The 15,015-nt window shown below is 39.2% G+C and overlaps 1 protein-coding gene across 2 annotated transcripts in view; it reads right to left on the bottom strand.

Annotated features, from left to right (window-relative positions):
- Positions 1-5,766: 5,766 nt before the first annotated feature.
- Gtpbp10 (GTP binding protein 10) overlaps positions 5,767-15,015 on the bottom strand; it is a 31,648-nt gene continuing 22,399 nt past the window's right edge. The window contains exons 7-10 of one of the 2 annotated variants that reach the window (XM_004671085.2): positions 12,138-12,245; positions 10,731-10,808; positions 8,956-9,079; positions 5,767-7,233 (exon numbers count right to left, since the gene is read on the bottom strand). In XM_004671085.2, the coding sequence (XP_004671142.2) occupies positions 6,971-7,233; positions 8,956-9,079; positions 10,731-10,808; positions 12,138-12,245 (573 nt within the window). In that variant the 3' untranslated portion in view covers positions 5,767-6,970. Of the gene's footprint in view, positions 7,234-8,495; positions 8,742-8,955; positions 9,080-10,730; positions 10,809-12,137; positions 12,246-15,015 lie in introns of those variants that run through there. The other variant, XM_045161096.1, reaches the window with a different exon arrangement.

Genomic DNA, 15,015 nt, shown 5'->3' with positions numbered 1-15,015 from the left:
CCAAGAGTTCCATTCATGCCAAGGTAAGGTGGCATCAGTTTTCTCTGGGCCTGTTTCTAACTGAAACTGCCTGAAAGAATCTAGCTTTATCCTATTTCCCCCTTATCTTTGTCTAATTGGCTTAATTCCCAAATTATAAAATTTTGTAAATGTTATGTATTTCATTAAATGTCTTTTATAAGTTATAAAATATTTTAGGGCTGGATAGATGGCTTAGTGATTAAGGTGCTTATATGCAAAGCCAAAGAACCCAGGTTCAATTCCCCAGGACCCATGTAAGCCAGATGCACAGAGTGACACATGTGTCTGGAGTTAATTTGCAACAGCTGGAGGCCCTGGCACACCCATTCTTTCTTTTTCTCTCTTCTTCTTTCAAATAAATAGAAATAAAATACTTAAATAACATTTAAAAATTATAAAATATTTTAGATTCTGAAAAATATTGTTAAAAATGTTCCCTTATGCCTTACTCAATTTAAAGTGACCAGCCAGGTGTAGTGGCACACACCTTTAGTCCCAGCACTCGGGAGGCAGAGGTAGAAGGATCACTGAGAGTTTGAGGCCACCCTGAGACTACATAGTGAATTTCAGGTCAGCCTGGACTAGAGTGAGACCCTACCTCAAAAAAAAAAAAAAAAAAAAAAAAAAAAAAAAGTGACCAGGAGGCAATATAGTATAGCTTTTTTTTTTTTTTTTTATTTTTTTTGTTTCTGTTTTTGGAGGTAGGGTCACTCTAGCCCAGGCTGACCTAGAATTCACTATGTAGTCTCAGGGTGTCCTTGAATTCATGGTGATCCTCCTACCTCCGCTGCCCAAGTGCTGAGATTCAAGATGTGCACCACCACGCCTGGCCTAGAATAGTTTTTAAACAAGCTACTATATAGGTCATGTACTCAGCACAGTACCTAGCCTATGGTGGTACTGCCTTGTTAGCTAAAATGTTTGATAGCACAGTCCATATACTCAGTTAAGATTTCAGAACTTACTAGGTGTGGTAGTACACGCCTTTAATGCCAGCACTCTGAAGGCTGAGGTAGGAGGATTGCTGTGAGTTTGAGACCAGCCTGAGACTAATTCCAGGTCAGTCTGGGCTAAAGCAAGACCCTACCTTAAAGAAAAAGAATTAAAAGAAAAAGATTTCAGAACTTGTTCCACTTGTTTATTCTACAAGGAAAGTTAAGATTTAAACAAAACTTGAGGCACTCTTAAGGACTTAAGATTCTTTATTAAGTTTACATGGTCTTTAAACCAAAAAATGCTATATTTTTGCAATAATGTATCTTCTGTACATAGATGTTACTGCTAACTTCATTTTTAACTCACGGCAATCCTCCTACTTTAGTCACCCAAGTGCTGGGATTAAGGATGTGCTCCACCACACCTGACATTTTTATCCTTTTAAATTTATTTATTTGCCTTTCTCAGACCACATCCCTATTGCCAAGCAATGCATAATTGAATATCATCAAAAAGAACATAATAGGTATTCTGGAGTTTTGCATGTTCATAGGTGCACAGATCAAACTTGAGACTGTTCTAATAGTTGCACTGTCTGCCAGGATAAGCTCATGTTTCATGATGGTAAATCTGAGATGACAAGTTCTGCAAAGACTACTGGGAATCAGTAAAAATTTGCTGCATATGCTATGTTGATGGATTGATTATTCACTAGTACAACTGTTAAACATTCCAAAAGCATTTATTTTGAAAAGTAAATCATGAAAGCCTAGGCAAAATAAAAGGTCTTAGAACATGTTAAAGATGAACTTCTGGGGGTAGAGAGATGGATTAGTGGTTTAGGCACTTGCCTGCAAAGCCTAATGACCCTAGTTTGATTCCCCAGTATCCACGTAAAGCCAGATACAGTGGTGCACATATCTGAAGTTCACTTGTAGCTGCTGTAGGCCCTGGCACGCCCATTCTCTCTCTCTCTCTTCCATCTCGTTCTGCTTGCAGATAAGTAAATAAAAGATGAACTTCTAAGTGAAAACTTCAATCAGTTCTTTATGTGGTGCTGAGGACACATGCAAGGTCTTGTACACGCAGCCCTTAAAATTTGTTTTATGTAAAAAGTAATCTGAAAGCTGGGTGTGGTGGCACACCCCTTTAATCTCAGCACTCAGGAGGCAGAGGTAGGAGGATCACCATGAGTTTGAGGCCACCCTGAGAATACAGAGTGAATTCCATGTCAGCCAGGGCTAGAGTGAGACCCTACCTCAAAAAACCAAAAAACAAAACAACAACAAAAATAATAATAATCTGGATTTTCTCCATTTGTTTAGAATAAAAATGGAAGATCAAAAAAGAATGATAAAGTACACTTTCAGTAACTAGATAATACTAATTAATATAACATTTTACAACATTATATAACAAATCATGAAATGCTTTAGTTAATCATAGAGTGATATCTTTGCTGTTAATGATAAAGCCAATTCCTCTGAATACTCAACATCCCTATCCTTTGCCACAGCACAAAATAAGACTATGGCATCAGAAACTTTTGAATTCACTGCATGACACTGTTCTCACATTGCTACTTCTCTATACTTAATACAGCACTGAAATATAATCACTGAAGTTATAAATGTAGTGTAGCCAACTAAAACATGGTCCCCGTGATCAGTATAAATTCCAAGAGCCTTCCTCACACTTATTTCCTTGATGCAAAGTGGAAGTAGGCCATTCCAGTTCCCTGCAGCTTCTGCTATGGAAAGTGAGCTCTATAAAGGTTCTGTCTGTTCTCTTCAACTACACAGAATACCCTGAAAGGTGCTTAGTATATAAGAATACCTCATAAAATCCAGTATAATGAGGAGAAAAGTTCAGGAACTAGAACAGAAGGTAGGAGTAGAGAACAGAAAAAAGAACAAAAATGAAATAAATAACATGTAACAAAAAGACATCCATATTGTAAAGGCAGAAGAAATTTAAGCTTAAATCAGTAAATAATTTTTTCTTTTACATTTCCTAAAGTCTGGGATTTTTTAAAATTATTTTTATTAACAACTTCCATGATTATAAAAAATACCCCATGGTGAAACCCTCCCTTCCCCCACTTACCCCTTTGAAACTCCACTCTCCATCATACCCTCTTCCCATCCCGATCAGTCTCTTTTATTTTGATGTCATGATCTTTTCCTCCTCTTATGATGGTCTCGTGTAGGTAGTATCAGGGACTATGATGTCATGGATATCCCGGCCATTTTATGTCTGGAGGGAGCATGTTGTAAGGAGTCCTACCCTTCCTTTGGCTCTTACTTTCTTTTTTTTTTAAAAATTTTTATTTATTTATTTATTTGAGAGCGTCAGACACAGAGAGAAAGACAGATAGAGGGAGAGAGAGAGAATGGGCGCGCCAGGGCTTCCAGCCTCTGCAAACGAACTCCAGACGCGTGCGCCCCCTTGTGCATCTGGCTAACGTGGGACCTGGAGAACCGAGCCTTGAACCGGGGTTTTTAGACTTCACAGGCAAGCGCTTAACCGCTAAGCCATCTCTCCAGCCCGGCTCTTACATTCTTTCCACCACCTCTTCTGCATTAGATCCTGAGCCTTGGAAGGTGTGATCGAGATGTTACTCAGTACTCCAGTCACTTCTTTCCAGCACTATGATACCTTCTGAGTCATCCCAAAGTCACTGACATCTGAAAAAGAGAAGATTCTCTACCCAAAGTGAGAGTAGCGTTAATACAAGGGTATGAATATTAAGAGAAGTGCTTGCTGGGCAGTTTGATAAGCATAGTATATACATTTTTCCAGACATCAGCAGATGTTATACCTCTAGGGCTCATGACTACCCTGTTTTAAGTTTTAAGTATCAGGGATGTGTGTCCCCCCCCCCCCCCGCCCCCATGGAGCAGGCCTCCAGTCCAATTGGAAGGCAGTTGGTTTCCACCATGACAGACGTGCCTCTATTGCACCTGTTGGCTCATTTGGCCTGGCTGGCCAATTATAAGGCTTGCAGTGTCTACTGTTGAGTATCTTCACTGGTGGTATCTCTTTCTCCCATTGAACTACATGGAGAATGGCTTCTTCCAGCTTTCTGTCAGCTGTTCTACATGGAGGAGATTATCAACTCAGTTCCAGCAGGATTTCTCAGTAGCCTTGCACCCCAGGTATGTGGAGTCTTCAGCAATAAGGTCTTACCATCGATTCCTGGTGGGAAACCAAGGGCCTCGGCAATGGCCTATAATGTTTTGGGGGTATCAGGGACCTCCCTGGCCAACAACTGCCAGTAAATAGTTTTTAAAAAATTATTTTTTTTTCAAAAGTGTGAGTAATGGGTGTGGTGATGCCTGTTGGTAAAGTGCTTGCCATGCAAGCATGAAGACCTGAGTTCAGACCCCCAGCATCCACATAAGAGCCAGTGTGGTGGCATATACCTGTAAGCCCAGTGCCAGGGAAGCAGGAGGATCCCCAGGGCTTATTGGCTAACCAGTGTAGTGTATCAGTGAGTTCCAGGTACAGTGAGAGGCCCTATCTCAAAAAATAAATAAAAACAAAAATAAAAAAGGGTGGTGATCAATTGAGGAAAACACTGGCAATGAGAGAATGGCTAGAGATGGCTCAGTACTTAAGGCATTTGCCTACAAAGCCTAAGGACCTAGGTTTGTTTCCCCAGTACCCATGCATTGTTTGAAAAAAACTTGAGGGAAGGCCTCATTCTAGCCTAGACTGTCTTGGAATTCACTACGTAGTCTCCAGGTGGTCTCAAACTCATGGCAATCCTCTTACCTCTGTCTCCTAAGTGCTAGGATTAAAGGCATGAGTCACCATGCCTGACTGTTTGTTTTTGAGGTAAGATGTTAACGCTTGCCCAGGCTGAGCTGGAATTCATTATGTAGTCTCAGGCTGGCCTCAAACTCATAGCAATCCTCCTACCTCTGCCTTCCAAGTGCTGGGATTAAAGGCGTGAGCCACCCCTCTGGACCTCAGTACCCATGTAAAGCCAAGTGGCACATGCATCTGGAGTGACTATTGACCCTATTGCCTTTGGGAGGCAAAGAAAGGAGGGTTGATGTGAGTTTGAGGCTAGTCTGGGAGTAGAGTGAGTTCCAGGTCTGCCTGGGCTAGAGAAATCCTACCTCAAAAAAACCAAAACTAAATAAATAAAATATTTAACAAAGAAAAGAGAGATGAATAGCTATAGTCTTTACTAAGCATTAAATTAGCAACTAATTTCTAATAATTAAAAAATACCAAGGAATGGGGGCTGGGAAGATGGTTTAATTGTTAAAGGTACTTGCTTGCAAAGCCTGTAAGCCCAGGTTCAATTCTCAAGGTACCCACACAAGCAAAAAATGACCCACGTGTTTAGCATTTGTTTGCAGTAACAAAAGGTCATAGCATACCCTGCTCCCCACTGCCACTCCAACCTCCTTCACTCCCCACCCCTCACCCCACCCCCGCCACACATACATGTAAATATAAGAAAACAATTCCACTGAAGTTTTTTGAAGGTCTGCTTAGTCCATGATGACCTAGAACTTGCTATGTAGCTCAAGTTGGTCCTGACCTCACAATCTTCCCCATCCACCTCCAAAGTTGCTAAAGAATGTTTTAAAGCTTATTAACTTTCTATTATTTTGTTATTAAAAAAGCTTAAAAACTTTAAGATGAACTCATCTGGGTAAAAATATACACACAAAAATTTCTGTAAGAACATAGCTATTAACAGTAGTTTTCTTTGGGAAAGACTGAGGACCTCATGTATAAAGAAGTAAATGTTTTTTATTTTAAATACTATTACTCTTTTTACAGATTTTTTTATAGTGACTATGTATACATTATAATAAAACTATTTGTATCTTTCAAATAGTCAAGCAGGAATTAATAGATTTTATCTTCTTGAATGACACACATACCTTCTGACTACAATATGGAAAGTTATGAAATTAATGCAATTTCAATGCCTTTTTTTTTTTTTTTTTTGGTTTTTCGAGGTAGGGTCTCACTCTAGCCAAGGCTAACCTGGAATTAACTATGTAGTCTCAGGGTGTCCTCAAACTCACAGTGATCCACCTACTTCTGCCTCCCGAGTGCTGGGATTAAAGGCGTGCACCACCATGCCCGGCTCAATGCCATTTTTAATTGACATAAAGTTTATTACATCATGTGAATGGTTCAATCAAGCTAGCTAACAGTGCATATTCTCAGGGTTTTTTTTTTTTTTGTGTGTGTGTGTGTGTGTGTGTGTGTGTGTGTGTGTGTGCACGTGTGCATGGTGAGAACACTTTAAAACCTATTTTCTCAGGCTTGAGAGATGGTTTAGTGGTTAAGGTGCTTGCCTGTGAAGCCTAAGGGCTCATGTTTGACTCTCCAGGTCCCACATGAGCCAGATGCACAAAGTGACGCAAGCATACAAGGTGGCACAGGCACACACGTTTGGAATTCGACTGCAGTAGCTTGAGGACCTGGTTCATCAATTCTCTCTCTCTCTCTCTCTCATTCACATTAAAAAAAAAAGGCCAGTCTGTTGGGCTTGCCTCAAAAAAAAAAAAAACCAACTACTTTCTCATCAACTTTGATAAACTGTTATAGACCTCCAGAACTTATTGATACTAATTGAAACTTTCCATCTTTTTCTTTTCTCACTCTAGTCCAGGCTGACTTGGAATTCACTCTGTACTCTCAGGGTGGCCTCAAACTCATGGTGACCCTCCTACCTCTGCCTCTCAAATGCTGGGATTAAAGGCGTGCACCACCATGCCTGGCTTTCCATCTTGTGACTATGTCTCTAGCCTCCATTTCCTCACCCTTAATAACCAATATAGTTCTGGGCTTCTACCAGCTCTTTTTTTTTTTTTTTTGAGACTCCACATCCAAGTAAGGTTATGTGGTTATTTGCCTTTCTGTGCCTAGATTATTTCTGTAAACATAATGTATTCCAGACTCATCCATGTTTTCAAAAATAGCATTATTTCCTTTTGTTAGGACCAAATAGTATTCTATCAGTAATATTTTACTATGTTTAGATCACATCTTTTCTTGAAGCAGTAATAGCATGCTTTGATGGTAGCCTACTGTAAGACATGAACTTGGAAGTCTGCAAATCAAGCAACTGTTTCTTATGATATGCATTGTTTTCTTGGCTATTGTGTTCATCCAGTGATTTCCTTACACAGTTCTTTAATTCTTCAATTCCTTCTCCAGTCACTGCTGAGATGGGGATGATATGTTGGAACTCCATAGTCTTCTCTGGGATCATGCTTTTTTCAAACAAATGCAGAAAATCTTAAAGAAAGAATATCCAGGTGGGATGATTTTTGTCTTTCAATATGTGAAGCATGGAACCAAACATTTAGCATTTTAGATTCATTTTTTTCCTCCTCTCTCTAGTAAGCTCTTGGAGCCTTTAAATTTTAGTAATGACAATGGTAAAGTTCTTGACAATGATAGGTACATAGTAAAATTACTGTTGGATAAGTACATTTTAATCCAAATGAAGTATAAACAGATCACTCATGAACATGACATACTTCAAGAAATAATAAAATTTGTTTTGAGGAGGTTCAATAAGATGAGGCAACAGATACCTTAAAAGAACATTTCTGAGCTGGGTGTGGTGGGACATGCCTTTAATCTCAGCACTCAGGAGACAGAGGTAGGAGGATCACTGTGAGTTCGAGGCCACCCTGAGACTACATGGTGAAGTCTAGGTCAGCCTGGACTACAGCAAGACCCTACCTTGAAAAGTTGAAAAAAAAAAATTTCTATAAAAACAAAGCAAAACAAAACAAATTTAGGGCTCTACAGAGATGTGCCAAAGAAGCAAGCCTTTTCTTATTTTTATTTTTTTGAGGATGGCAAAAGTAGACTTTATCAAGGAAAATATAGAAAAAGACTCCCATGAGGATGGGAGAGCTTCCAAAAGGAAGAAAGGGATTTGCTGGATCAGAGAGGCTTGGGGCTAGGAATGTAAAGATGGGAAAACTTCAGTGTCAGCGCAAGCATGCCAGCATCCACAGAAGAGAAAGAGAAGAAAAAGCTATGCCTTTTGAGTTAGAACTTAGAAAAACCAGGCAGGCTCAGCAGTGAGGGTTTGTAAGTAACTGTTGACATATACTCCTTTAGAGCTCCTGACTCTGTGGTTAAGTGCATAGTGTTCTAGGGAAATGAAGTTCTAAAGCAGGTAAGAACATGTTAATTAAAGGGACTGATATCACAGGTGATACTTTGGTCTGTTCAATCAAATCCCATGTACTCTTGAAGAGCTCAGGTTAAGTTTTAGTTCTTGACCTTTTCAGATCAAAGTACTCCTTATCTTCTGTCTCCTCTAATGTATCATCTATATCACACATTTAGGGAGTAGAGAAACTATGTTACAAGGTTATTTAAATATTTTATACAGCTTATATTTTCTTCAAATATACACAGTTTCAGAGTTTTCCTCCTCATTGACAATAACCGTCAGCAGGACATAGTGGTACATGTAATCCCAGTACTTAGGAGGTTGAGCAATTGGATCAGGAGTTCAAAGTTATTGGTGGCTACAATTAAACTAGAGGCCAGCCTGGACTACATGAGCTTTTGCCTCAAAAACTACCCTGAGGCTGGGAGGATGGCTCAGTGGATAAAGGCTTGCAAGCCTGCTGACGTGAGTTGGATCATCCTCAGTAACCAGATCTTCTTCAGTGTCTACTCAAAGCACACAAGCCAGTAATCCCAACATGCTTATGACAATGGGTGGTGGAGCCAGGAAAATTCAGAAGCTCACAAGCAGCAGTGGCAAGAGACCCAATCTTAAAAGAAAGTGGAAGGAGAGGAGAAACACTTAAGATTATTCTCTTACCTCCACACATGCCCTGTAGCACGAGTGTGCCCATAAATACACATACATACGCACAAATAAAAAAATAGAAAAATTTCACTAAACTACCCCTGCTGAAAACCCATTAACATTCTTGCACACAGTAAGTAGTCATTAAACAGGAATAAAGTAAATAAGTGATTTACCCTCAGGATTCTGGAGTTGTTCCATCAACTCACAAAATTTAACTTTGGCATCTGGCAAATCCATTTTATTAATTGCCAGAAGTGCAGGTTTTGTCTGAAGTTCCTCCTTGTATAGCTCCAACTCCTTAAAATAAAAGAGAAAGTGTATGTGTGTATGTATGTATGTGTGTATATATATATATATATAAACAGTATCTAAATAAACTAACTACATGGTGACATCATTATTTAATGATTTAGAAAAATCTAGAGCTTATTCACATCACTGAAATATAGTGAATCCCAATATACATAAAACTACAAAGGAAATTCAGAAAGTGCTTCTGGTAAAGTCATGTAAGCAGTATGTTAGTTCACATGAATTCCCAGAGACAGCTGATTTTATTTCCAGAGTCAAGTGCAGGAAACTCTTAAGTCAATAATGACAACTGAATGTTATATCTGCTGCATTCTTGGGAAAAGTAAATGTATTTAGAAGTAAATTTTTGTGACCTTAAATTAGGAAAAATGATTCTTCAATATGACATTAAAATCATAAGCAAAAGAATATTTTTTTGAGAGAATGGGTCTCACTATGTTGGCCAGGCTTGCTTCAAACTCTTGATTCTTCTGCCTCATTCCTCCAAATAGCTGCAATTACAGGAATGTGCCACAGTCCCAAATGAGATATTAATATGTGTTGAATATTAACTATTTAGATGTCTAGCTTAAAAATATTTTCTCACATTCTGTAAACTGCCTCTTCACTGTTGATGGGATTGCTTGGGGTGCAGGGGGACTTGAATGCAATCTTATTTGCCAACTTTCATTTTTGTCACTGTACTAGTGGGGTCATATCCAAAAATCATTGCTCTTCCATGATACTGTCAGAAAAGGAGTTGGAAGTCATTGGAATATTAATTGTAAGCAATGAGGGTGGGCAAGATTGGACAGCAATATTAGGAAAGAACTGAATAGTGTTTAAATGGTAAGCAGAGTGCTGGGACTGTAGCTCAGGGGCAGATCTCTTGCCTAACATTCAAAATACCCTGGTTTGAGCTCAGCTTTCAAAGAGAAGAAAAGAAAAGGAAAAGGATGAGCATAAAAAAGCTTAAAAGAAGTAGCAATAAAACCAAGAAATGATGGTCCATGAAGTTAAGAGAGAGAATGTTTGAAGAAACAGACATGTCAGGGCTGAAGTGAGGTAAGGTGTGAACATCGGAAGCACAGGAAGTTTTATCCACTGCAGTAGTCAGAGAAGTGAATGAATCCTCAAGAACTGAAGATAGCAAGTTTAATTCTTGAAGTGATATAAAATCTTTAGAAAGGTACAGTATGGGGAAGAGGCTGAGGACATGGCTCAGTAGGTAAAGTGCATGCTGCACAAGCATGAGGATCTGACTTAGGATCCTAGCAGCCACATAAAGCCAAGCATCACAGTGCGAGCCTGTCACAGTGCGAGCCTGGAAACCTAGTGCTGCCAAGGCGAAAGCAGAAAAATTGCAAGGGCTTACTGGCTAGCTATTCTAGCTGAACTGGTGAGATTTAGGTTCAGTGAAAGATCCTGTCTCAAAGTGTAAGGTGGAGAGTAATTGAGGAAAACACCCAACATCAAATTCTGACCTCAAGTACAAGTTTACTCAAATACACACACATGCATGGATTTAGACACACATCAATGCACCACACACACACAGACACACATACAGAGAAGTGGATTATGTACTTATTGTAATTACTATGCTACATGGCTACATTTAGGCTAGATTCAGAACACAGTAAAACAGAAAACTTACTTTTGTAAGCAGCATTATGGTTTCAAATGCAGATCTATACTGAGTTTGGGAAGAAAGCTGAAATCCAGAAATATCAACCTAAAAAGAAGACAAGATAGCCCTTCACAAAAGAATGATTATACATTCTTATGCTTTGAAATATTTTATTCTTTCAAGCTAAGAACATTTTCTAAATATATACTTTACTGGTAATTCAAAATAAAAACAGAGGCTGGGCATGGTGGCGCAAGCCTTTAATCCCCAGCACTTAGGAGGCAGAGGCAGGACAGCCTGAGTTCAAGGCCACCCTGAGACTATGTAGTGAATTTCAGGTCAGCCTCAGATAGAGTGAGACACTACCTTGAAAAACAAAAAAACACACACACAAAAAGAAGAAATTGAAGTATCATGATAACTACATTCATTCATCTGAGTCATTAATAAAATGAAAAACTAGATAAGAAATTTATACCAATATAGGCAATCTCATATAACACAAGCATCATCAATAAAGTGAAAGACATACTATATAATAGTGCCTGACATCTTAAGAAATTAAATTGACAAGTATGGCAAACTTACATCTGGCATAGTAGCGGCAACATTTCCATTCCTACATTATAAACAAGCATTATCTATGTTGCTTGTCTCCCATAAAAACACAATGTGCTGGGTATGGTGGCACACACCTTTAATCCCAGCACTCGAGAGGCAGGATCCCTGAGAGTTCGAGGCCACCCTGAGACTACATGGTGAATTCCAGGCCATCCTGAGCTAGAGTGAGACCCTGCCTTGAAAAACCAAAAATACTTACTTAGCTGGGTGTGGCGGTGCACGCTTTTAATCTCAATATTTGGGAGGCTGAGGTAGGAGAAGAGCTGTAAATTCGAGGCCAACCTGAGACTACATAGTGAATTCCTGGTCAGCCTGGGATACAGTGAGACCCTACCTCAAAAAATAAATTAAATAAATAAGAAAATAAAAAACCACACACTGCCAGGTGTGGTGGTGCATGGCTTTAATCCCAGCACTTGGGAGGCAGAGGGAGGAGGATCGCCGAGAGTTCGAGGCCACCCTGAGACTACATAGTTAATTCCAGGTCAGCCTGGACCAGAGTGAGACCCTACCTCGAACACCCCCCCACCAAAAAAAAACCTACACACTTACTAGAGTGAAATGTTGCAGCAGGCACAGATTCTGAGAAATACATTCAGCAATTTCATGGTTGTGTAAACATCAGAATCTAAGACAGCTGTAATGCTACTAGACTATAAAAATCTCATGGGGCCACCATAAGATGCATGTAGTCCAGCAATGATGAAAGCTAACCATATGGCACACAGATATACTTTATTTCTAATGTTACTTAAAAAAAATTCTAGGAAAACTAAGTTATTTCAACATCATATTAGTATGCATATGACTTACAACAAAAAGCAATTGTCTGGTTCTTTCTAGATGCTTGAGGAATTTGTGGCCCATTCCTTTGTTCATATGTGCTCCTTCTATCAAACCTGGGAGGTCAGCTACTGATATCTAGTACAAAGGTAATGATGGGTTGAAAAAGGAAAATATATGAAAACCATATTTCAATTTATTCTAGTATTTTCAAATTCCATATACAAATAGTTCTGAATTATCTTTGAAAATAAATATGTCAGAAAATCAAAATCCTAACAAAAACAGCATTGTACTGGCACAAAAACATTCAGATCAAAGGAACAGAGCAGAAAACCCAAATATAAACCCAGGCAGCAACAGCCATCAGATTTTTGACAAAAATACCCAAAATATTCACTGGAGAAAAAAAAGACAGGCTCTTTAGAAAATAGTGCTGGGAAAACGGGATATCTACACATAAATTGTTAAAAGTAGAACCTTATCTCTTCTCAATGCACAAGAATCAAGTTCAAATGGATCAAATACCTTAATATCAGACCTGAAACTCTAAAACTGCTAGAGGAAAAAGTAGGAGAAACACTTCAACATATAGGCCTAGGCAAGGTCTTTCTGAACAGAACCCCAGTCATTCAGGGAGTAAGACAACTAATGAACCATTGGGACCTCATGGAATTAAAAAGCTTTTTTACAGCCAAGGACATTGCAAATAGACCAAAGAAGCAGCCTACAGAATGGGAAAACGTCTTTGCCAGCTATACATCTGACAGAGGATTAATACCTAGGATTTACAAATAATTCAAATAACTTAATAATATGACATCAAACAACCCAATTGAAAAATTGGCTATATGGTCTGGAAACATGGCTCAGCAGGTAAAGGTGCCTGCTTACAAAGCCTGATAAACTGGGTTTGATTCCCCAGTACCTACATAAAGCCAGATGCACAAAGTGGCACATGCATCTGGAGTTCATTTACAGTGGCAAGAGGCCCTGGAAACCCATATTTTCATTCTCCCTCTGCTTGCAAACAAATAAATAATTTTTAATAGGCTAGCTATAGAACTGAATACAGTTATTACAAAAAGAAATAAAAATGACCAACAAAATCTAAAAACATGTTTTATATCCTTAGCAATCAAGAAAATGTAAATAAAAGCTACTATAAGATTCCATCTCACTCCTGTCAGAATGGCTATATCATCAAGAAATTTAGGGCTGGAGAGATGGCTTAGAGGCTAAGCACTTGCTTATGAAGCCTAAGGACCCTGGTTCGAGGCTTGATTCCCCAGGACCCACATTAGCCAGATGCACAAGGGGGCACAGTGTCTGGAGTTCATTTGCAGTGGCTGGAGGCCCTGGTGCGCCCATTCTCTCTCTCTCTCTGCCTCTTTCTCTGTGTCTATCACTCTCAAATAAATAAATAAAAATAAACAAAAATATTTTAAGAAATCGAATAGCAATAAACTGGATGTGGTGGCACACACCTGTGATCCCAGCACTCAGGAGGCAGAGGTAAGAGGATTGTCTTGAGTTCAGGGTCACCCTGAGGCTACATAGTAAATTCCAGGTCAGACTGGCCTAGAGGTAGACCCTACCTCAAAAAAAAAATCACACATACACACGCACGCACGCACACACAGAAAAATGAAAATAGAAAGCTAGAAAACGGCTAGAGACCAGGAAGCTAGAAAGGGGGCTGAGTGAGGGAAGAGAGGGGAGGGTTTAAGTGGAAGACATAGTAGATATGTAAGAAAAGGGGCTGAAATACTGGGGGAGGGGATTATCTAAGGGAAGGGAAGAAAGAAGGGTGTGGGAGGAGGATTAACTAAAACTAAATTGTTGTGAATAAGCCATATGGAAAGCTACTTCTTCACTAGTTAGTAACATGTATGTTAAAAAAGAAAGAGTATGGGCAGAAGTATTTTGTGGAGGTAGATAGTAATAGATTCCTAGAAAGTTTCAATGCCGGGGGTGAGACCCTTCCAATAAGTTGTTGGCCAGGGAGACCCCCTGATGACCCCAATACATTATAGCCTATTGCCAAGACTGTTGGTTGTCCACCAGAAATAGATAGGAACATATTGCTAAAGATTCCAAATGCCTGGGCTACAGGTCATTGAGAAATCAAGTTGGAGCTGAGTTGGAAAACTTTTCCTGATATACTAGTTGTCAAGATACTGGAAAGAGCTATGCAACCTGTGGGGGGAGAAATGAAATCAACAGTTAACCCGAAGTAGACCTTGCAAGACTTACAGATGGCCAGTCAGGCCAAAGGTACCAAACGGTGCAATGTGGCATGACTGTTATGGGGGAAACCAACTTCTTTCTGATTAGACTCGAGGCCTGCTCCACAGGAGAGAATTTCTGCTGTGGTGCAAATCTAATGAAAAGCCTATGGCAAATACATAAATAAAATTTAAAAACAAAAGAAGATGGGCTGGAAAGATGGCTTAGCAGTTATGGTGCTTGCTTACAAAGCCTAAGGACACAGGTTTGATTCCCCAGTACCCATGTAAGCCAGATGCACAAGGTGGCAAATGCAACTGGAATTCATTTTTCAGTGGTTGGAGGCCCTGGTGTGTCCATTCATTCTCTCTCTCTCTCTCTCTCTCTCTATTTATCTATTTGCACCCTCACCCTTTCTCTCTTTTAAATATAAAAATAAAACAATGTATATATGTAAGTACAATGATTGTAATGGGGAGGTAATATGATGGAGAATGGAAGTTCAAAGGGGAAAGTGTGGGGGTGGGAAGGGAGGGAATTACCATGGGATATTTTTTTATAATCATGGAAAATGTTAATAAAAATTTAAAAATTAAAAAAATGAACCTAAATAAATAAATAAAATGATTTTGGGGGCTGGAAAAAAAACAAAACAATAAAATGAAAAATCTATGGCTTA

This window comes from Jaculus jaculus, chromosome 10, assembly GCF_020740685.1.
Source record: "Jaculus jaculus isolate mJacJac1 chromosome 10, mJacJac1.mat.Y.cur, whole genome shotgun sequence".
In the NCBI taxonomy this organism is placed as follows: domain Eukaryota; kingdom Metazoa; phylum Chordata; class Mammalia; order Rodentia; family Dipodidae; genus Jaculus; species Jaculus jaculus.
Note: the sequence above shows the minus strand (reverse complement) of the source record. Positions and strands in the feature narration are given on the sequence as shown.